The sequence below is a fragment of the Chiroxiphia lanceolata genome, chromosome 5 (assembly GCF_009829145.1).
Source record: "Chiroxiphia lanceolata isolate bChiLan1 chromosome 5, bChiLan1.pri, whole genome shotgun sequence".
NCBI classification, from domain to species: domain Eukaryota; kingdom Metazoa; phylum Chordata; class Aves; order Passeriformes; family Pipridae; genus Chiroxiphia; species Chiroxiphia lanceolata.
Window position 1 is genome coordinate 9138193 of NC_045641.1, and position 24345 is coordinate 9162537.

Below are 24345 nucleotides of genomic sequence, written 5' to 3' on the forward strand. Positions count from 1 at the left end.
TGAATCTTTCAATAGGGAATTTGCAAAAGATTTTTCATGTACCTTATCCAAATGTAAGTTTTCTTTAGTTGCTAAAGAGTCCATGTACATCATGAGCAATGTATTTTGATCCTTAAACCGCAATGTTCTGAGTGCAGTGCTTTTCATTTATAATTCCACAAAGATGAAAGTCTTTCTGTCTGTTACATTGATAACAAATGCCTCTCTTAACCCCATTTGTGCAATATTTATCTGAACAGCTGAGCAAACAAACTGATGAGTTCAATTTCCATTCAAAAGTTACGCTTAATCGATGCTTTCTAATTAATATAAGATCTGTTAAACCCCCTGCAGTGGCAAGTCCACATGCTTACCATCCACTGACCCATATCAAATTCTCTCAGGATAACCAAGTTGAAAGCCACAGGAGTGTAAAAGCTTAATAAGGACTTTATTAATGTACATAACCAAAAGTATAATGCATGGGGTCAATATCAGATATTTAGATGGAATAAAGTTCATGCAAAATTGACTTGCACACTTTGTAACCAAATTATGAACTTTTACTTTCAAGATTAAAATCCATCCAAGAAACTGGACTTAAAAGGTGTAACAGTTGATTAAATAATGGATATTCTAGGGAGTAAAAAGCCTCGTGCTCATTTCAGTTGTGTGTTCTGCAAATGTGAGTAACTTCTTTGTAAGTGAATAGTGTGGTGCAGTCAACAAGATTACTCTTGGGATTAAGACTTGTTCTTATGAATAAAATTTCACAGGAATCGGGTTTTCACCTTGGTATGGTTAAAAGACGCTTATTTCAGTGTTATCACCCTTAATATATAGTATCTATGAATATAGCCATTATTATTTTCATATTTCCTGGGAGGTTCTTTCAATGGAATTTTAATATTAAGTGTAGAAAGTAATTTCAAGATGTGAAACTAGTGACAAAATAATCACAATGAAACTGTAATAATAATGGAAAATTACATGTCTACAATCAGTACAGCAATCAAAGATGCATGCAGATATGTACATGCATTCTAATTCATTTACAGCTAGAAATTATTCCACTGCAAAAGACAACAAGAGTTTTATTACTAAAGAGTTCATAGTTTAATTTCAGGGTTTCTAGGTTGTGAAAATAGCATTGTAATAGAATTTTTATGCTTACAGCTCATTTTATATTTTAACTCTATTTTTCCCTAGGAACCCACTGTTATTTCAGCAATGAAGATTTCCACAAAGCAGGTACTATATGCACAAATGTTAAATCACTTTCAAATATTTATTGGTCTCTGTCTTTTAGAGACAGTAACTTGGCAGTCAGCAGAGACATATTAATTGCAGCAGCAGCATCCCGTCCCTTTACATAAACATCAGTAGTTTCTCAGGAAAATGTGACATGCAACAGAGAAAGGAAAAGTCTAGTTTGTGTTACTGGTAAGGTGGAAACTAAACACAAACTAACCAGGTGTCTGGTAGCTATCTAGAAAAAAAGCTAAAAAAATTCCATGTTATAGAAAGTTTTCATGACAGAGAAACTGTTGAAAAGGAGTGGACAAACTTGGTCCCTTGCTTTAATGGGACTAGTTCTAGTTTCTGTAGGAATACTATGGTACCAAATGCAGATGGCAGAAGCAAAGGATGGAAATGAGACATCCGCTTGTCTTTTCTGTCCTATGCCCATTCCATTCCTGGATGTGTGTCATTCAGCTTTCAGAAAGAATTTAGATCTGTTTCAGTCCAAATTTTCCATGCCCTTCTGTTTCAGTGATGTGATTGGATTCAAGACTCCAGAATTTATATTTCCTACTTTCTATTGAGTACACTAATAGCTAACTGCTTATAGAAAAGATATGTATTATAAGGCCAGACCATAACTAAAATGAACTGAACCTCTTGATGGATAGAGGTGAAGTTTTGTCTGACTTACAGTAAAGGTGATTCCTGAATTTCTAAGCAAATACAGGGAATTATTATTAGGCTTCTTTGTGAAGCAGTTGATGAATTATATAGTCATGCAAAGAACATTGGGTTGCAGTCCAGGAATGAAGTGGGTATTAATGGCCTATCTTCAGTTTTGCCTGGAATTCAGTGGATGGAACCAAGCCACTGTCATTTCCTGCTTCAGGACTCTGAGTATAAAACTTAGTGTCAAATTTAACATTTCTTTTTCTTCTTTTTCACATTTGTGCTGATTTGGAGCCTAATTTAGTAAATATAAGTAACTTGTTCACACTCATTAACTTTTCTGTTAATGCCATTGTCAGTAAAGAGGAGAACTGGTATTACTTCAGGACTAGGTGCACTGAAAATTGTGCATGTCATAAATTAGATTTAGTTAATTCATCTACCTCACTCTATATATTAGTAAACAGAAATGAAATTCATTCTGTAATGGACAGAGCCTAGTATTACATTTCAAATTTTGCATACTTAACTCTGAATTCACTGTATTTAGGAAAGTTGTCTGAAAGCATTCATGTGTTTGACAAAAAATTTGGGGTGAGAACACTCTTCTAGGATACTTTACCACCTAAACCAACAAAAAAAGGTACTATTGCATACTGGAATATTTAAAAACAGACCTGTCAAGTTGTGTATATGTTCACATCATAGCAAAACGCTCTGCTTTGGATTATTTTTATAAGTACATTCCCTTAAAGCAGCCAATCATATGTGAAAATTGACCATGCATTTTCATACAGCTTCTTCTTCAAAGCATCTTTAGTTATTCAGGAGAGATTACAATTTTCCCTGAGTCTTCTGAAAACAAATTTACACTGCTAAAATTGTTTAAAGCTAAAAAAGAGCATACAACACAAAGCTATTCAGGCAGAGTAAAACTCATGAAAAATCAACCAGCCTCAGGCTAAAAATGACAGAATCATGATACAGGGTGACAAACTTTTGGCAGTATGCATGAAATAAGTATACGGCAACATGTTTCCATTTTACATTTATGATTTAAAAATCCTTTAGCTCTAAAACTCAAACACTTTACTCATTGTGTTCTGATAAGCAGGGCGGTTTTTGTATAAACAGCACGATAATTCTATGCATTGTAGAAAGCAGGAGCATGAAATGTAAACACTAAAACCAGCATGTTCTATTGAATCCCTTAAAAGCAATCACTTCATTTTGGTTTTTCACTAACAAATCTTTCATCCAATTAAAAACATGGTACTGGAAGCTTCTCCTTATTTCTTAATGTTTTTACTACTCTGATTGTTCAAAGCTACCTCTTTTCCCATCATACCAATCTATTATGTTACAAATTACTCTTCTAAAGACCAAAATCTACAAATTCTTCAGGAGCAGAACTTAGCTTAAGTTTTAAATTGCGTGAAGCTATAAGGCTCCAATGTCTCTCTCTCTCAGTATAGATTTGGCCCCCGAGCAAGTGGGTCTTTGAGCAAGGGAATTTAGCCTTTATGTGCAAGACTAAGCCTTGCTAGTCTTTTACTACTCTGCTGTCATTAACTCACAGGAATTGCGTCTGTATTTTCTCACTGAAGCTACATATTTCTCCCAATTGTGTTTAGAGCCCTAGGTTTGTGTAGCCCTATTGCTTAAACAGTGTATGCATGGTTAGCAATAGACACAAACCATCAGAGGATGGCATCCTTAAGCTACTGCAACACCCTGCAGCTGCCTAAGGTCCCAGTTCTGTGGGACACCCCAGCTACTGCCTTGCCCTGAGCCTGTCAAGTGGAGCTCCATAATTTTTTTCCTTGATTTAGAAATGTGGGACCAGGCCAAAAAAATCAGGCCTGGCTTTCAGTCAAAGGTGAAGTTCTGTGGAGCAAGCTCTCATCTCTTTCTCAGGTTCAGGTTTGTGATGCTCTTGTTTCAAAAAGCAATTGGATTTCTGGTGAAATGGGAAAAGGACAAGAAGATCCTGAGCTGATAAAGGCCAAGTCCTTGTCTGGCGAACTGCTATGAAGAGCTTTTGGTTTTCCTCTATAAGATTTTCAAGAAAAGTAAAGGCAGAGACCTTCAGAAATACCTTAGTGACTATTTTTATAGTATATTTCACAGAATGCTCAATTTTTTTCAAATATCACCATTTCTGTCCATACTGGCAATACAGAAAGGACCCTCTCAAAATAGATTTATCACTTAAACAGCCTCCTGACTATTCTGCAATTGCTTTCCAAGACATAAAATTAAATTAAATGGGATTTGAGCCTCATGCTCCCTAAAGTTCCTTTTAAAATTCTGCTTAAGTTCTTCTTTTAAACATTACATTTTTTTCATATCTCTTTTTTTTTTTTTTTTTAATTCCAAATGGAGAATTCTGTTATCTCTGTCTGACTTGGGAAAGACTGCTTTTTTGGGCAGCACCATGGGGCAAACATAAAACACTGGATTGCTTAGAAAATTAGTCTCTTCAGTTTTTCTTGAGTTCTAATATTTCTGCAAGAACTTTTAGAGGACAGCCTTTTTTTTTTACCCCTCTCTGGTTTGATCTGATAATCAGCTCATTGATTAAATTAACGTCTTGGGAGAGACTCTGCCCAAAAGGGAGTTTGACTGTGTATGGCATCAGACCATTGATGCAAATAATTCGATTACTATTTTCTGATTTTCTTACTGCCTGGATTTATATATTGTTGGTGTCCAGCTGGTGTCACCAGCTGGAGTCTAAAACTGGGATCAGAAGAGCAGCAAACAGAGCAGCAGCTTCAGGCTGTGCAGCACCTGAAACACATCCTGAAGTTCACTGACTGAACTTATCTAAAAGGAATGGAGTCTTTCAGTAACCCTATTTTGGCCTCCGTTGGTTTTTTGGGGGTTTTTTTGTTTGTTCTGTTGGTTGGTTTTTTTACATGTTTCTGCTCATTCTTTAATTCTAAAGACATTTTTTAGAAATCATGGAGGGTTTTTTACCAAATGAAATTGGTTACAGAGGTCCATGGGAAACCATTACACCATTCTTTATTTTCCCCTGTGCATTCTCTGGGTTGATTTTTATATTAGTTGCACCACACGTTCGTATACGCTTATACAGATATTAATGCCCCAATTACACAGGACTCAGATCAATACCATCTGGACATTTAAGATATTTAACTGAAGCTCTAATTTGACCTATGCTGCCTCTTTAATCAGTAAAGAGAAGAGACATCCCTTGAGAAGCAGTTAGGTCACCTAAGATTTGAATTGCTGCTCTTTTTACTGCAGGACATAGCCCTAAGGTGGATACTTGATTAAGTGACTTAAGTTAGAGAGAATCAGCTTATCATGTCTGTTGCCTGTTGTCTCTTCTCAAGGCTACAACACTAACTGGGACTGGTATGTGCAGTTAAGGCTTTGTGTAGAGCTCTCTGTGGTCAGAGGTTTTTGCCTGGAGAATGTGGGTTTACAACCCAGCTATGAAACTATAATAGATGGAAACAGCTGCTTAGAAAGGGTTTAGTTTTCAGTTTACCAGTAAATTTTCCTATGGGTGATTTCCTTGTCATATTTTCCTTGAGAAAATACAAGTGTTTATATAAATGCACGGGATGTTTCTGTTACAATTAATATGTCTGTATAAACTGCCAAGCTGCTGTCTCTGAAAGAGGTTAATGCAACACCTTTTATGAGTGTTTTTGGTGTTGCTGTCTCCTGGTATCCAGTGCTCATAATTTCTAGTAGGTAGGTGACCTCAGCCGTCTTCCATCCCTGAATTCCCTGGAAATAGTGCCTCTGGGACATCACAATGCAGGAGATGAAGAATTTTGAAAACATTTCTTGAAATCCTGTTTTTCAATTTATATTTTCCAAGAAAGGAAAATGAATACAAATTTGTATTTTCTCGATGGGACTGCTTGGAGTGGGACCTTCAAAAGAAAGGTGTTCATTGCTCTAGCATGGGTACTGGGTGACAGCGTTTAAGCTTTGGATAGACAAATGTCAGTGTTTCCAAAACAGAAGGATTGTGCCATTGAATTTTGTTTATATATTTTGTTTTCCCTAGTTTTGCATCTCACCCATACTTATTTTCTTTGTAAATTAGTGCTAATCTGAAATATCTCTGTTTGGACTTTCACATGGGATCAGAAGTTCAGTTTTCTCATATCCCTCTGGGGACCAACTTTCCTAGTGGACCACATGAATTTGATATCAGAGAGGAAACTGAGAGAGACAAGATATTCTATTGTGATGCCGTGTGAGGCTGTAATTCATTTTATATGCATGGTTTTTTATTTACTTCTGCCTTTGAACTTCATCTTCTACTCAACACTGGTTTTTATCCAAAATAAAATAAAGCCTCTCCCCTCATTAAAGATAGGTTCCAGTTAGAGTATGTGACCCTCAGAAAAGAGTACAAAACGCCAGAATTATCAGACATGCAAAGACATGCATGCATGGCAGCACTTCCAAACTGAAATATCTTAGCATCAGTCTGAAGTAATTTACTTCAGGTTTCCCTCTCACATACATAAATCAAGGTCATACTTAGGAAATCTATGTTGAAGTTTTGCTTTTTGTTTATATTCAAAAGTATATTCTCCATTGTGTTCTCTCACTGACTGTGGTGCTTTTCCAGTGCGGGGATCTGAATGAAAAAGAAAAAATTGAAGAGTACTTTAATTTTTTTACTGTTTAGAGAAGTGACCGAGAGCTTCATGCAAAAATAAAGCTTTTCCTATTTGATTTTTTTTTTACCCTGGGGACAATTCTGTTCTCATTCCTCTAGTGTACATCAGGATCATGATCCTTTATTGTGTTTGTAATGGCCCTAGCATATGATTATATAACTTTTTTATGCTTTCCTAGGAAAAAAAAATTGTAATTTGCCATATTTTTTTAACTTCTTTTTTTTTTTTTTTTTAACTTTTATAACAGCAACAGCTCTACATTGGCTCAGCCACTGGAGTTTCACAGCTTCCTTTGCACCGCTGTGATGTGTATGGAAAAGCATGTGCTGAGTGTTGCCTTGCAAGAGACCCTTACTGTGCCTGGGATGGTTCATCTTGTTCACGTTACTTCCCCACTGCTAAGAGGTAGGGACAGTTTTGGATGGTTTGCTATTTGTTTGAACTGATGGTCTCAATATGACCAGAGGGCTTTGGAGATTTTTCATGAGATGGTTAACTGGAGCCCTTTCTCCTCCAAAGAAAACATTGTTGCAGGAGTTACATGCAATATGAAGTCTTGGTCGATTTAAAGTGACCACTGCTACTTCTTGGGCTGGTTTAAAAAGCTCCTGTAAGGAAACATTCATAGAAGAGTTCTCTTTGAAATGGATTCATAACTTTATATTCATTTATAAACAGAAAAAAGAAAAAGAAATCTTTTTCTCTATCTTTAGAAGGGGGCTTGAAATCAAAATAGAATCTCTACTTGCCCAAGTAAATTATTCTGCATTTTCATGAATTCTAATTCAAAAGAAATATCTATAAACTGTTTGGACATCAATAGAAACTTTTTTTGGTGATATATAACATTGTTGTTATTATTCAAAAGTGTAGGTTGCATGTGTTGATGTGTGTCCAAGTGCTACCAGATCAGCACAACCACTTTTACACTCAGTCTGTAGTGATACTGAAGGCTTTGCAATGCAAACATTAAGGGAAAACCGACTCCACAAGTCAAAAATACCGATTTTATAAAAAAATCACAAGTCTAGTTGCCTGATATGAAAGTTTAAAATAATATTTTCTTTGCTTGCCTTTATCTCTGAAACTCTTTCTCTAAAAGTGTACAAGCTTGTTACTGAAGAGCTCAGCTACTGAAGTAGAAATTAGGTATAACTGAAAAGGTAATCACCTGAAAATAGAAGCAGACATTGGTGTAGTGTTGAGATTCCCATGATAAATTGGCCAAAATGATTTAAAAAGTGCTCACATTAAATTGAATATGCCAGACATCATCTATTTAGGAAGAAAAAAGGAATCCAAAGGTTTAGATACGTAAGGGTCTATGTAGATAAAATTAACGGTAGCAAATACTAAGCTGAGAATGTCAGGACTCCATATTCCAGGGGTTTAGATCAGTTGTTGAGGCAGATGAAATGTGGTAAAGAGTGGGAAGTTGTCTTTGTGTCACAGACTTTTCAGATGGAGGGGATTAAAATGTCAAGGTTTACATTACAATGTATCCTAAAAAAAGATTACAAAAATAAAAGCTTCTCGTGGAACATCAGGTTCTATTTTTTGCACCAGGAAACAGAGTTGATCTGAGACAAGCTTCTTGTGAAATTCTGTGGAAATAATTGAAAAGGAGAAACAGAACCCATCCGAAAAGAAGACCCAGTCAAATTTTCTCAGCTGCGTGGACTAAATTCTTATTTCTCGTGGTATCATGGCAGCTTCTCTGGAGGAGGATTGAAGGGAGAGGGAACAGTGAGGTTTTCAAGGAGAGTCTAAGAATTTGATTTGATCTGAAAGTTTTTAGGATTAGAAATCAGTATGTTTGAGTACTGCCTCTGAGTTGAAGGAGACGCTAAGGTCAGGAATCACTGAATTACTCTTTTCTGCTACCCTCCTACGCTTCTTTATCCCGGAACCTCATCCTTTCTCAACATTCACTAGCACCCAGTCCTACTCCCAGCCCATCTCAAGATCCATAGAGCACATAAACTGTCATTCATCTGCTTACACTGATGGAAGAAATAGGGCTCTTTGTCTTTTCCTTATCTCTCTCTTAATGCACTGCAGACTGAGCTCACTGTTGCCATCATGGGTAAAGGGGCTGGGACTTCTTCGCACAGGAATTATGGGGCAGGGTTACTGGGGCTAAACTGGGTTGCACAGCCACAGAAAAACCTTGGGGTGCTGAATTCACTCTTCTTAAGGCCACTGTGAAAGAAAAAGTTAGTCCTGGGGAGCTGGGATCTGAAAAATGCATTCAGAAAAAGCTGCTGTCTCCACCACTTCCCCCTAATTTTCCCTTGGCAGCAACAGCGACAGAGTCAAGGTCTGTGTTACTGGGGGAGAGGATGCTCAGTTTACCTGGTGCCTGCTGTACCCACTGTCTCAAGCCAGCTTGGAATGCATCTATGATAAAATCAGAATTGCTGGGAACAGCTTAAATGTCAACATTTTCCTAATAATAAATTCTTGTAATTTTAGGCTCCAGAAATATTTGGGAAACTGAGTCCTGAGGCAATTGTACAGATACTTTACTAGTAGTTGCTTTTGGGGTTTTGTTTGAGGTTTTTGTTTTGTTTTGATTTGATTTTTATTCAATTTTTTTACAAGCTTTCATAAGCCTTGATTTTACTTTGCTTTTCTTTCTTTGTGTATTTTACAAGTATAAATGACAGTCCAGAGCTCCTGTTGTGTGACCACTTCACTTTACCCCATACAGATGTGTTCTGGTTCATATTTCATAAATCATCATCTTGAAACGATTGTGATATGTGTGACATTTTCCTGAGATTCTGACTAAACATCTCATCCAAATGTCATTGACAGTAATATGAGTTTTTCCACAGACTTTTTTTCCTACAAATAGTATCCTATGACATGTTTCCAAATTTAGGAAGGAGTAGCAAAATTTTATGATTCCTTAAGTCTTGGGTGTGGTTTTGTCAGTGGTAATGAGTAATATAGAGATATTGGAAATTATGATTAGTACATTTTTTGAATCATGTATCAATCAGCAGAAGATTCCTTATTACTAAAGAGTGCTAAGATAAACACATCATGAGTTTAAAGAAGTTTTTATTCAGAAAAATATAAAAAATTGGTCATCTCAATTTAAAAAAAATTCAGATGAGCAAAAAAAACCCCAAAACTGTTGCTGTACTTCATGTAACTAATTTCAGGTTTAACATTCCAGTAGTTTTCAGTGGAAAAAGATATGGTTAAAATCTTTCAGGCAATAGGAGTCAGCTGAGCAGTTGTGCCTCAGTGAGAACTCTTGGCATGTGCTGATGCTGGGCTATTAGTGAGAGCCTGTAAATAGGGCTGGTGGAGAGAAGAGAGATGGTCTGTACAGCAGAACAATGGCTTTTAAAAATGTGGGCTGTTGTCACAAGGGAGTGACCAACAGGGCTTTTTACAAGGCTACTTGACTTTTGCATATCCGTTGCTGGATCCCATAATCTGAAATCGCGGCATTGTTCAGCAGCCTAATCCTCTTTGTTCTCGTCTAATTTTGCAAGCCCTCAGGCTTTCTCCGATTCCTAAAGTAAAGTGCTCTCACTTGAAACACATCTTTGTTTGCCTTGTTCTTTTTTTCTTTCTTTTTATGTGAAAGCTTTTCTCTGGCTCAGTTGAATTTCGTGTCACAGCTATTTAAATAAAAATAGGAACAGACAAAGAGAGAACAACACATGCAAAATAAAACTGTATATAAAAGCTCTCTTTTCTGAAATACATTTTTTTAGCACAGATCAATATGTTTTTCAAAAGAGCCAATAGAATTCAAACTGGGAAAAAAATATACTATGTTAAAAGGACATGCAATCAAAGGTAGAACTCAGACTCAAGCTACAAAAAGTGGAATAAACAGCATTTCAAAATCTTCCTTTTCGAGTGTTTTATTCTGTTTATTCTAAAGACAAAGCCATTTACAACAGTTATGTAAAAGGTTTTTTCAGAAATGTTTTGGTGAAATCTGTAGTGGCTGAAATGATCTATGCAGTTTAATTTAGGTTTTGTAGAAAATACAGCACTTCAGCATTCTTTGAAAGCCACCCATCCTAACATTTCATCTATCTAAAATATGCCACAATATTCAAAGTATTCTGTACTTGCAGAACAGCTGTAGCTTCTTCATGGGTTTTGATGCATTTAAGCTGTACTATATATATTTTAATCCTTTAACAATCCTGTATCTATGAATCAAGTAATGAATTTGTCTGTAATCAATATTGTGAAAATAAACAATACAGTGTAGTATAAGTTTAATATTAATAATTAGTATTGAATATTATTTTTTATTTAGTATCTCAGTGCAAGAGATACGTATTCACCAGTTTCTGAAGACTCTATCTGTAAGAGTAAAGCCTGATTCTACAAACCGTGACAATGCACAGAATATAGTAGTAGCAATATGATTTCCTTCCTAGTGTAGTTTAGATGCCCTTGTGACTTCTGTAATTATATATGTTCCACTCATTGCTCTTCAGTCACGGCAAATGTGTGTGCTGACCACTGAGAAGGTCACTAACAGATTTCAAATGTGATATTTGCAGGCGTACTAGACGACAAGACATCCGAAATGGAGACCCGCTTACCCACTGCTCAGACCTGCAGCATCATGGTGAGTTATGGGCACAACTGAAGTGCAACTAATTTGTTTGTAATTTACAGACTGTGCATGAGTAGAGTAGGAAGCATGTCAATGATTTGTTGGTGAAATTGTCTCGAACATCTGTGAAAGATGAATATAATACGTCATTATCCCAATGTAGATAGCTTACAATGGCCTGGCCTGGACACTAAAGAATATTTGGGGTTTTTTGTTGTTGTTTTCCTCAAGTTAACAGTTTTAAACATTTTAATTTTCCTGCTTCTTTTACCTGATAATACTATACCATCAGGTTAGGAGTACTATATCAGAAAAGATTTGTATCTCCTTCAGGATAGCAAGAAATGTGTACATATTGTTTTATATAGTTTGCATAAGATAATAAGCAAACGTGTTTGTAACTACCTTGGCAAAATGTGGAATGACCTTTGTTGTAGGTGTCACACTAAAAGCTGTTAAGATCAGGATGTTCCTTGCAGTAGGCCTGTCCCATATGCTTTCAGCATGGGTTTTCTTGGACATATTTTGGTTTGGTTTCTTGTCAGCTGTTTCATTTTCACAGTGTATTGATCAGATTCCTTTCTGGACTTAAGTTTGACTGATAAACTTCACACAGTTACTAGTTTGTTGCCAAACTTTTCAGAAGACCTTGACTCAGAAGATTAAAAATGTCCCTTCTGCTGTAAGCACAGGGAATACTTAGGCAATACTTCCCTCTGCTGGAAAAAAGTGAATCTTTATGATTGTAGTAGGTCTATATGCACACAGAATATTCTGAGTTGAAAGGGACCCACAAGGATCATTGAGTCCAGCTCATAAGTGAATGGCCCACGTGGGGATCAAATGCACAACCTTGGTGTTATTAACACTATGCTGTAACCAACTGAGTTAATTCAAGGGTTAAACCTCTGGACAGATCTCTGGGATAAGGAGGTGACTGAAAATGGAGATACCTCAAAGTCCTCGTGTCCTTCCAGTCCGTGTAATAACAAAAATGATAAATAGTCCAAAGTTGTACTTCTGTGTCAGCTATAATTCAGCACTAATACGTTTCACAAATAGTTTTCTCTATATTCCTTTCAATCATTTGAAACTCACAGCTAACATTACTATAGCTTTTCTTTTTACTTCTTGATTGTCAAACTCAGGCCAAGTTACTCAGAGGGCAAAAGGATTTGTAAAAATGCATGAATAGATTGTGATCAGAATGTAGTTGTCACATTTTGAAAACTCATGAGAACTGGTTTAGATTTGAACTAGTCAATTGGCACTAGTAAAAAGTTCAAAAATTTCATGTTGCATCATATCAAGTAATGCATATGCAGTGCAGATACTGAGGCTCAGATGACGTTTCCCAATAGGAAAATTTCACCAGGTACTAAGTGTTGATTTTAATACCAGCAGAAGTGTGTCTTAGCTTTACTTTTTTACTATCTGGACATGTTACTCATGAATAAAAATATGACCTGCCTACCACGTGTCTTTCATTTTAATGTTTTCTAGCCATTGCCTGCTGTGCTTTATACAACTGCAGGTTTATTCTTTATTTTCATAGGTGAAAAAAGCATTTCAAAACACTTTGGGTTTTTTTATATCTTCCCGTATTTGGTAATCATATTTGTCTGATAAAGATATGTTCTGTCCAAAGGGAAGAGAGTAATACAGTTTTACAGTAATCCAGAAATGCATTTTTTTTCATTGCAACAATCATGGCACCCCTGATCACAAGGAGCTCTGATACAGTTTTGTCAAAATGAGAAGAGCAAGTATCAGTAGGTTACAAAAAGTCCTGAGGGAATGTAGTTCTGGATCTTAGACTTGAAGGATGCACTGTCAAAATGGTTAATGAATGGTTTAGACTGGTCTTGAGATAAATTTTCTCTAAACTAATTGACCTGTAAATCTATTACATTTTCCTATATTGACATGTCATTTACACATGATCACACATTGTGTGATTACAGATGACTGCATGACCTATGCCAACTTCCTATGCCAACTTATGCTGAGTTTTTTCCTTGGTTGTGACTAGTACTTTTGTGGACAACAGATGAAGAATTGGGTTTGCCTATAGCCACAAATAATTTATTACTTGTCTGCACATTCACTTGCAATAACTACCAGTTGATTCTCCAACAAAAACATAAAAAAAGAAAAATCTCACTTTTAAAGCTATTGCAGAAACCAACTTTGTGATCAATCTGAAGCACTAATGTTTTTAATAAGGTGTACATGGCTCTTTCCATTGCCCTTTGGTGCAAATGTATAAGAACTGTTATAAAATGACTACACAACAACATTAGAGGGAGCTGAGGATCCTTAGCTATACAGATGTTTGGCCAGACATTAATGCTTAAATCTAAAAGCATGGACACCTTTGTGTCAGCTAAAGAACAATCTTTTTTAAGCATAACACACATGTGCTGTCAAGAAGTTAATCAAATTTTTTTTTCTTTTTTTTTTTTTTAAAGAATTTGTAATAGAAGAGTCACCTTTTTGAGCTGATTTATACCAGGGAAAGTTCAAAGAATCACTCTGGGTTAAACTATATAGTAAGATTGATTCATCTGCAAAGCTGTCTTGGTATAACTACTTGACCTTTCATACTTCTTTGGTTATGTCAGAAATTATGTACTTCAAGGATATTTATCAGGGTAGTAAACTGATACTGCTGTTGGGTTCATTTTGGAAATTATTGCTCTCAGACAGGATTTTGGGCTGAATTTCATAACCAACTTCATGATTTCTATACTTTTCTAATTCCTCCACCTGCTTTTCTGGGCTTCCTAGACTTTCATTCTTCCTTCTAGTCTCTTCAGCTTCTCCCTCAGTCCCAAAGCTGCACTCTGATCCTGTGATTATTTGATCACTGCTTATTTTCTTGCACTCCATGTGCTAAATGTTACATGGACTTTAAAGACATTTCTGGACCTGCCTTCTGCTCCCTTAAATCATGGCAATGGAAACTCAAGGATCTCCTAAATGCTTCCTCTCTCATCTGTCACCCATACTTTATTTTCTGCAACTGTGAAGAAATTTAAAGAGGACTTCACTCACTTTCCCTGGTGTTCTCTAACACACTAGAATGTCATAGATCAGATCCAAGAAAACAGAAGTTTGAAATGGTGTCAGAGCACCCAGTTTCAAACAAAAACTTGTGACTAGCTTCTTAGATACTAAGGATATCCTAGGTATTAAGTTTTCCAGCAGAAACTTCTCTATATACTTAAAATTATGCCACTCCTCCTGGGCAGTGGGACCTTTACCAAAAAAATACCTGTTTTTGTCCTTTCTACTAACATTTAGAATCTAGAAGATTATCTTCCTCAGATCTAATGAGACCTGTGTTACATATGCTCTGCTTCTATGTAATTCACTTGAACTCAGCTGTGTTCAGGAAAATTTAGTCAGTGGTGCTGCAAGCCTTCTAATGAGTAACCCGCTAGTTAAGTCCACTATTTAGGATGTGGAAGATGAGGACCTAAAGTCCATTTAGGCTTAGGGAATTGACTTGATAGCTGTACTTCCAATACAAACAGCCAAAATATTGGATTCCTGTTGTTGAAGTTGGGCCATTCTGCAACCACGATTCCTGGAGCCTAGGAGAGGAGTAAAAACAGAGCATGCATCCTAGGGTGGAATCCCTGTGTTTCCATCCTTTATTCTGGAAGCCTGTAAATCATTGTTTCACAGAAACAGTTCACTGGAGCAGTAACAGAAGTGTCCCAGGCTATAAAAGGGGACATTTCCTACTTACTGGTTTATGCTGCAGCCCTGTATATGCTATCTGTTGTAGATTCCTATTCAGATATCAAACAAGTTATCTCTGACTGTGTGAGGATCCTTGACTGCCTGCTCAGCCATGTGAATTCTGTTCCTTAATTAGAGGAATTGAACAAGAAGAGTCAGTACATAATTCACAATGTTGAATCTGGACCCATACATTATCAGCCAGTCAGTCCCAATTCCAATCTTTATCTCATCACTTCTAATTATATTCAGTTAAACTCTTCACATACTTCCATTTCCCTTGCTTGATTGACACGAATTCACCCATGCTCTATCTCAGACCTTATCACCAGTACCCTTGGCTACATTCTCTTCCAACTGTCTCACCTTTCTCTTGCTGCTTTGCTTTCTAATTCTTTCTTCCATTGCTCCCTTTCTTCCTGACCCAGAGCTGCACTGACATTCTTCATGGGAATGTGGTTTCTGAAAGATGTCATAAAAGTTGTTTCACTTAGTTTTTTATAGAACACCCCACTTACTTGCTTAAAAGGTCCACAATCCAGCAGAGGAAGGCAAGCAAACCCATTTCCTATTTGTTTAGTGTTAATAGGCTATTTGGTGGGCAAGCATCAGTTCCTATTCTACCCCACGTCCCTTTGCCCATCCCCTCTCAGGGCTGCAAGTCATTATTGAAAGGCATATGATTCTGTATCAACATAAACCAGGAGCTCAATTTTATTTTTAACTTTGGCTCAGTCATCTGGTAAACAGCCTGTGTTTGGTAAACAACATGGCCAATATGATAAAGGCACATTTGGGGGCAAACAAAAGTGGACAGAGGATTTCACTTAGGGGGTTTTAAATAGACACAATTTTCCTGTTAAAACATATTGAAACTTCTTCCTTAAAGATTTCCAGTGCTAAAGTTCAAAAGTGGAAAATGGAAAGAATGGCAGAGTCAGAAAACCCCATGAGATCAACACAGTGTTAAATACCCTACCAAGCCCTTCCTCCTCATCTGCTCTTCAGGACTGTTGTTCAGTGGCCCCTTAATTCAATAACAGCATTTTAAAGAGCTAAGGTGGAGAGCTGAGGTGGAGAGCTGAAACTTACAGCCTCTGTGGTATTGGAGAAGAATCAAATACCATATAAGTCCTATAGCTATGTGATATTTCCAGCAAGTTGATGAATATCTTGAAACATTGTTGTTACAAAAGGAAGTAATTTATTTAACTTTCTTTTTCCCCTCCCATAATGTCTGGTTTATTAACCTCATTACATTTCCATAAATTATATCAGTATGAGAGGAAATGATTAATTGAAGATCGTTTCCTCAAAAACATTATTTCTGGTCATTAACAGCTTCAGCAAACTGCAGTGCCATGTAATCTAAACACATTATACTACTTTTAAATAGCCTCATGTTTTATTACTTTGCTCTAAAGTATTATGACCATAGAGCCCAGGAGGCATCATTACAAACATTCTACAACTACACCCTGAGTTTTCTCATTGCATACAGTTTGCTATTAAAAATTCTTGTCGTGTCCTAGATGTTTTCCTTGATGAATAATAATGAGGTTTACAGAAAATTTCACAATTAAATTCATTAACTTCCCATATTGAGATGTTAGCAGCTGTTAGGATTTAAAATACAATTAAAAAAAAAAAAACACAGTAAAAACTAAAAACTTACCAGGGATCCTTACGAAGATAGAGGTGTTGATGGAAATTTTCCAAATAGCATACTGATATGGGGAAATTTTCTTTGAAGTGTTTATTTTTAAGCACTTTAAGGGATCCCAATTTCTAAACAAACAAAAAAAATTACTTAGCAATTAAGTGGGATTTTTTTCAGTAATTGTAATTCTTTTTTTCTTTTTTTATTTTTCCCCATGCTGTACAGATAACCCAAGTGGTCACACCCTGGAGGAAAAGATTATCTATGGAGTAGAGAATAGCAGCACTTTTCTTGAGTGCAGTCCAAAATCTCAGCGTGCCGTAGTCTACTGGCAATTCCAGAAGCAAAATGACGACCGCAAAGAAGAGGTACAGTAGAAAAAAAATAAAGGGATGCAACTAATTTTCTCTATAAAGATAGACTTCAATCTGAGTCCTTCCCAGAATGATTTTAGTTTAGCAGAATTTCTCTGCAATCTTATAACTTCCATTGTTCTTCACCATATTATCACTCTTATTACCATAAAATCCTGTAAGTGCTCAATAGGTTTTACAGATTGTTACAGCAGAGAACGTTCATATCCTCTCCTTGCTCAGACTCCCTGCAAAACACACTTGTTTTGCATTAGAGATACCAGAAATATAAAAAGCTAGCATGCTATCTTGTCACCTAAAACATCATACAAGGATTATATGAACTTGAATAGCACAAAAACCTTAAAATTGCCTTTGAGAAAAAGTTAAACTGCACTCATTTAATTATACTGTTTGACTGAAGCATAGTCTATCAGAAGCATTCTACGTAGTGCATGCTCTAAGACTTTACTGCACATAAGACAGAGACAGAATGAAGAGCTCAGAACTGTAGTGCACACAAGAATATGAAAACCTGTACATTTTTTTCATCAAAAACAATATTCATAGGGGCAAAAATACTGACCATCCCTATTTGCTTTACTCTAAGCTGATACTTGATTTATCTCCTTCTCTTGTCACCAACATTATGTTAATAATCATCCAGGTTTTCAAGTCATGTTAGCATCAAACTAGGTCAAGAGAAGAATCTGCTCTGGTAGTTAGAGAGGTCAAGCTAGGTAACAGAACCTTGTTTTTTGCATTGAAGTATAATTAAATACATATATTTTTAAAGCATGTTCTAAATAGTTACATTAGTACCTTTAAATATTTTTGTTTTGTTTGCCTAAGTAGTAAATTATTAAGAATTTATTCTCGGTGAAGAGAACAGCAAAAAGGTTTGTTCCCTTTCTGTCTGCATCCACATGTGCATTCAGAAAATATAGTTACATGTCATGAATTAGTTCAGAAAAATACATTATTTTCAAAAGCTGCTTTTTGAATCTTAAAATTTTCAGATTTAACCTTTGATTGTTTTTTTGTAATTTTTCCACTTATGCAGAATCCATTTCTATGCATAAGGGCTTTTGTAGTAAGGAAGAATAGGAAGACAGAGAACCTTTCCCGTAAACGGATCTAGGTTTGACTAAAAGATGATGATAAATGTGACCTCAGTAATACAGCCACATGGATCCATGCTGACTCTGCTGATTACAGGCTAGGGTCTTCTCTAATCTTACCAGCAAGTCCATCTGACAGAGTTGATACAGATCTTTGTTCAGCAGCAGCAAGGACTAAGGAGTAAATTCCTAATTCCCCAAAGTCTTTGCAGTACATTGGTTTTCCCAGAGTACTTGAGGCTTTCATAACTACAGATGAATGGCAGAGGGTTTTCCATTTTTGTGAGTTTGTGAATTTTTGGCCAAGTTTTACCATTGAAAGGAGCGGTACTAAGGAGCTAGTATGGTTAGAGAATAATGGGGCACGTATGTGAAAGACAACTCTTGAAATTACCACTTTTTTCCAATACAGATAAAAGTGGGTGATCACATGATCCGGACAGAACAGGGCCTGTTGCTACGAAGTCTCCACCGGAGAGACTCTGGTGTTTATTTCTGCCATGCTGTGGAACATGGCTTCATGCAAACTCTGCTCAAAGTGACCCTGGAAGTGATTGATACTGACCACCTGGAAGAGCTGCTCCACAAAGAAGAGGATGGCGATGCCTCCAAGATCAAGGATGCTACCAACAGCATGACCCCCAGTCAAAAGATCTGGTACAGAGACTTCATGCAGTTAATCAACCACCCCAATCTCAACACAATGGATGAGTTCTGTGAGCAGGTTTGGAAAAGAGACCGCAAACAGCGCCGGCAAAGGCCTGCCAACGCGCAGGTGAACACAAATAAGTGGAAGCACCTACAGGAGAATAAAAAAGGTAGGAACAGGAGGACCCATGAATTTGAGAGGGCACCACGGAGTGTCTGAGCTTCATTACCTCTAGGAACCTCATCCAAGTAGAAACTTGTATAGACAGATAACTGGAAAAAAATGCAATATTCATGAACTTTTTCATGGCATTATGTGGATGTTTACAAGAGTGGAAAGTTCAAACAATTTCCACTAGGTTTAAATAAAATCCGTTTCTAACTTTCCTAGCAATTCCTTCCACTCTGCTCTGATTCTAAGATCAGAAAGACCAGAGTTTCAAGGATGATAACTCACCCGGACCTAACTTACTGATCGAAAAGTTCTACAAGTATTCAACAGGCAAGTTTTGCTTTCTCTTTTGCCAGAGATATAAACAAAATGCTGTATTTCATGCTGTCATCTTACAGAAAAGAAAAACAACCCCCACCTTTCATCATCAGCACTACCATTTCTAGACTTATATATAAAACTGCATGAACTCATTAAGCTGATGAACATCTAAACACGTGATCGGACACAAGGATTTTGTTCGTTTTGTCTACCAGTTCTCCTGTTTATATGTGCTAGAAGAGGAAAAACAATACTGAATGAGATTGATTGTGGAAATCTGAACAACATAAGCCATCCATCATCTGGAAGAAAAAAAAATGTGGAGTACACTGGCCTACTACTGATGACTTCTTTCCGCTTTGATCTAAAGATGTATTTTATTAAAACTATAATTTAAATGTACCATGAAAAATATGCAGCAAACATTAGCTCCTTTCTAAAATAGATTAGGCTTTTTGTCTTAGAAATATTGTACTTCCTAATTATTGGTTTAGAGGAAAAAAAAAGACAACTTCCAATTATGAGCTGCTTTACTCTTTTGTTTGGAAAAACTTCTAGGGGAGCTAGTCACACTGCAGTTAACCTCCTCCCCTCTCAGTAATCTATATGACATGTAACTTCAAAGCAATTTTAAAACTAAGCTATTTTAACATGAAAGTCACTGTATAGCATGGAAGTATTCTGCATTCTGTTCTTCGAAGTATGGTATTTGAAACTATTCAACTTGTCTAATACCTAATAGATTGAACCAATAAGAGGAGAGCATTGATTTTCAGTTGTATATTTTTTTTTTAATTAAAAAAATACAAGTAGCATTAAAATATCCTCTACTAATTACACTCTTGCTTTCTTGGTTCATATTTGTGAATGCTAATATTTAAATACTGTGGCTCATAAACTGTCATATACCCATGAGCAAAGCTCATATTCAGTTTAAGGAGTTGTGTTCCCAGCTCTGTGGTAGAAATATGTCCTCACTACTGATTCTCAGTGCTCCATTCTTTCTGTGGGCCAGATCACCCAAATGCAAAGAACCAGCACTAAATAGTAACCTCAAAGCCCCATTTTAAGATCTGAGGGACAGTTTTATCTGTGGGTGAAATCTGCTGCAGTAGTCAATTGGTGAAATTCAGCTTAAGACTAGTTTATACTAACAGATAATTTGGTCCTGCACTTCTGTCTTATTCTATATACAGGAGAGCAACAGGGTAAACCAGATAATGTACTTGCACCATAAGTGTCAGTTTAGGGTTATAAGTAGTGGATTTATTCACCTCAGCACAGATGTGCCTTTGGTCCCCAGTTCTATGGTGTCCAGCTCTTTTGAGATCATCTTTCTCCAGCCTCCCATATTTTATCTTGGTAGAGTCTGTAAATGACATAATTTCAAATAATGTCATTGTGGGGAAAATTACTAGAACAAAATCCTTAGTTTGCTAAAGGAGCTTTTATATAAAAGTGTGTCTGCACTGATGACTGATCTGTTTTGTTGTTATTCACACCAGGTTATTTAATTTATCTATTGCTACACTATCAATCAGGCTTACCAGATACAATATAACACAACTGCTGTGACAGCTTCTCTCACAATATGCCCAAGTCTCCTTGCCTCTGGCTGATTCAAGTATCCCTCTGCTTAGCGAAGTCTTGACTTCTCACCTCCATAGCAATTGGATTTTCACTAACAGCCCAGTTACTTTGGTCCCCTTTGATCCTTTGCAGGGGATGAACTGGCAAGATTTTTTGTCATTTAATTCTTTAGCAAAAAAATCATTGAATATACCAGGACAAGGCTGTATGGCCATGATTTAAGAAAGCAATTGGGAATTTAGTTTTAAAGCAACTTTAAGTCTCTCTTATGTTTAACCTGACTCTTCTGAACTTCAATATGTTGTCAAATTCTCATTCTTTCATGATGTGCTGAATAGGGATGGATTAAAACACATGTTCAGCTGTGTGCTTTTATGTACAGTAGTATTAATTTTTCAGCTCAGTTTATGATTAATTTCTGAGCATTGTTGTCAACTGAATTATTTAATCACGGAACACTCTTTAGCCTTTTATGTAGGGCTATTTTGTACCATCTAGTTACTACAATCCTCTTCCTTACAAAAGGAAACAGTTTTAAAATGAACCTCAGAGAATTCAGTGGGAAAAATACAAATTGATTTCAATAGATCCTAAATGCCTTTGTTTCTTTTTTTATGTATTAATGGAATTGCTATGTAACTTTTTTCTCTACCATGCTCATAGCAACTGGTTCTATAGCAACTTGCTGCAAAAAATCAAACCAAAACCAACCTCTTTTGCAATGCCTGAAGAAGAAACAAATTAAGACAGAATTCTAAAATATGTTCTTCTATACTGAGAAAGATAATCTATGGGAAGAAAGTACAGAAGTTGCAATGATTTTATCATAACCTGGCAGTCTCATTGGACAGTTGATATGATCAGATCTTACAAACTTCAATCCAATCCTCACTGACATGAGTAGTCTTGTTTAAGACTTTTGTATTTGCTTATATAAAGAAGAGGTCAGAAGATTAAGCCAGCAATGGAAATTTTTGGGGTTTAGGTTCATATTATGGTCAAGTTATAACAATGTTTAATACTGACGTGAAATGAATTTTGTTTCAAAAAACATAGGCCTTGAGGAATTAATGTATAGAAAGATGCCCTGCAGCTTCAGTAAGATTCATATACCCATTTGTGTCATTATTATTATTTAAAGCACCATAAAGTTTGAAAATAAAGATTAAAACAGTAGTTCTGTAAATTGTCAATAAAACCCTCTAAGCCTCTAGTTACAGACTTTAGAAAAAGTAAGTAAAATGTTGTGTTTAAGCTGGAGAGAAATAAAGGATTTCATTTATAACCAGAAAAATCTATTTTGTTTTGTTGTAAGATATACATCTGCAAGGAACAAAAATACATTTAATCTTATTCTTACTCATCTACACTTTGCACTTGCACGGATCACTGAAATGGGAATTTGTTAAATGGCTCCTGAAAACTGTATGGTTATGTTATACTATAACATCATACTGAGAAAATGTGTGTCTTTGCAGAACAAAGTTAAATCTTCATGACCCAATAAAGTTACTATGTAAAAAAAATAAAATTAAATTAAATGCATGTGAATGCGCATTTACTGTTCCTTTTTATGTATTATTTAGTGAATATCAATGGTATGTGTTTAATAGTTCAGTTTTTGCTACCTACACATTAGTCAAAAGAGATGTAAATATTTTTGACTAGATAAGGAGGTACAGTGTAAAGTACTGTTATCTAGAGGTACTCCATTTCGGTGTGTTCAGCAAAATACTAAAATGCAAGATTTTGCCATACAGGTGATAAGGTGGTTTATTTGCTATATCAGTGTCTAAGTTTTGCGCTTATTCTTTAAACGCATTTCTCACTGGGTAGTAAATAATTCTGCTTCTGTATTTATCACTTCAATTCATATGGGAACTAGAAAACTGGAGAGAAAAAAAATGTAATGAAACTGCTGCTGTAAATTATTTCTTTTAGCATGTATTCAGTTGTTAAATAAACATTTCTTCCAAATATTTGAAGTTTGCTGTCTTGACTGTTTACAAGGAAACGTGCCCTATAACCTTCGTGAGCATATGGAGTGCATTGTTGCCAATATAATGCTATCAGTGTATATGAGCTCTGTGTATTAGGCCAGAAGGATGGCTATTTTAATTAATGGGAGGGTTTGTTTCTTTTTTGAAGACTACAAACTAATAATGGCTGAAATGAAAGGTATGAACTTATGTTCAGCCTGTCTTTTGACACAGCTGCTGGGCTTTTGTGCAGATAAAGCCATACACACTCCTACCCTCCACTCTGCCGATGAACCAAACTGTAAATCAGCCTGGAAGCCATGTGAATGTGAGCAAGTTGCTGTACTTGATGAACTTTCATTCTCTGCAATGCTAATGGCTTAGGACAGCTATGCTGCTTTCTTTTGGAACTGGCTTGCACAGACAGCAAGTAGAATAAATCAGGTTCTATCTGTTAACAATATACCCTTGTATCCTTAGGTAAACTTAGCAGCTGTTTGAAAGTGCTTAGGGGCTCTATCTAAAAATAATATGCCAAGGCACTAAGCATTGTGCAAACAGCTAATAAGATAAATGCTGTCCTGGAAAGCATGAAGTTAAAATACACAGACAAGAAGCGGAGAAAAGAAAGTATCATTATTTTCATTTGGCAAATACAGAATTGGAGAAAATTCCAGCAGTACTTAGTTGTCACTAATCCATTCAGCTTCACCCATGTTCCTTTCTCTAAAGTGAGGATACAGAAGTCCAGTTCAAAAAAATGTTGTAAGGATATTTTATTGTTACTACTGTATTCTGAAAATTAAAATAAGCCCTCAGCAGCAGGTAAGAAACTCAGTGGGTTACAAAAGATACCTACAAATAAAAGGACAAAATGAATATGGCAAGCCATGAATCTGCTAACTGAAAAAACAGTAATTTTGTTTTTCTGTGTCCAGTGAATGGATTATAAATACCCACAGAGGAAGATCCTTGTTTCTGAATGACACCAGGCTATGTCCTTTGCTAGAATTCCCCTCAGAGCACAGCTAAACTGAGTGTCCTCTGTTACTACTCTGTACATTGCCAGTAGTGTACAATGCCTAGGGGCAACCTTCTTTGACACTGAGTAGGAAGAAAGAAGAAACATTTGGGATTTAATGCCTATTTGTTCTCACGCATATGTGCCTAGATAGATAGATAGATATACACATACATTGAAACAGACAACTTTCACTGAGGAGAAATCCTCTTTTCTCTGAAGCATTTAAGGCTCTATGTGTAATTCTAGTACATCTCTGAATATGTTTGGCGGCTTCAGCTATAAATTGTTATAGATGTTTCCTCTGTAAAGACTGAAACACACTATTCTGTTTCCTTACAGGTCACATTCACTGAGCTCCCCATCAAACATCCATTTAATAGGAGGAAAAGTTATGTTTCTTCCAAAGCATAAAACAAAAGGACTATTATCCCTAGAATACTGAGTAACAGGATACAAGTAGATCAGAGTATTAGTGACCCAGCCAGCTTCTTTGCTCCCCATAAATACTCATGTGAAAGGTTGGAGGAGCTTCATAGAAAAACTGGAAGCTGT

The 24345-nt window shown here is 36.3% G+C and overlaps 1 protein-coding gene across 1 annotated transcript in view; it reads left to right on the plus strand.

Annotated features, from left to right (window-relative positions):
- SEMA3A (semaphorin 3A) overlaps nt 1-21012 on the plus strand; it is a 163774-nt gene extending 142762 nt beyond the window's left edge. The window contains 5 exon segments of the mRNA XM_032688743.1: nt 1189-1230; nt 6820-6977; nt 11120-11187; nt 16811-16953; nt 18472-21012. Of these exon segments, the coding sequence (XP_032544634.1) occupies nt 1189-1230; nt 6820-6977; nt 11120-11187; nt 16811-16953; nt 18472-18927 (867 nt within the window). The 3' untranslated portion in view covers nt 18928-21012.
- Nucleotides 21013-24345: the final 3333 nt, after the last annotated feature.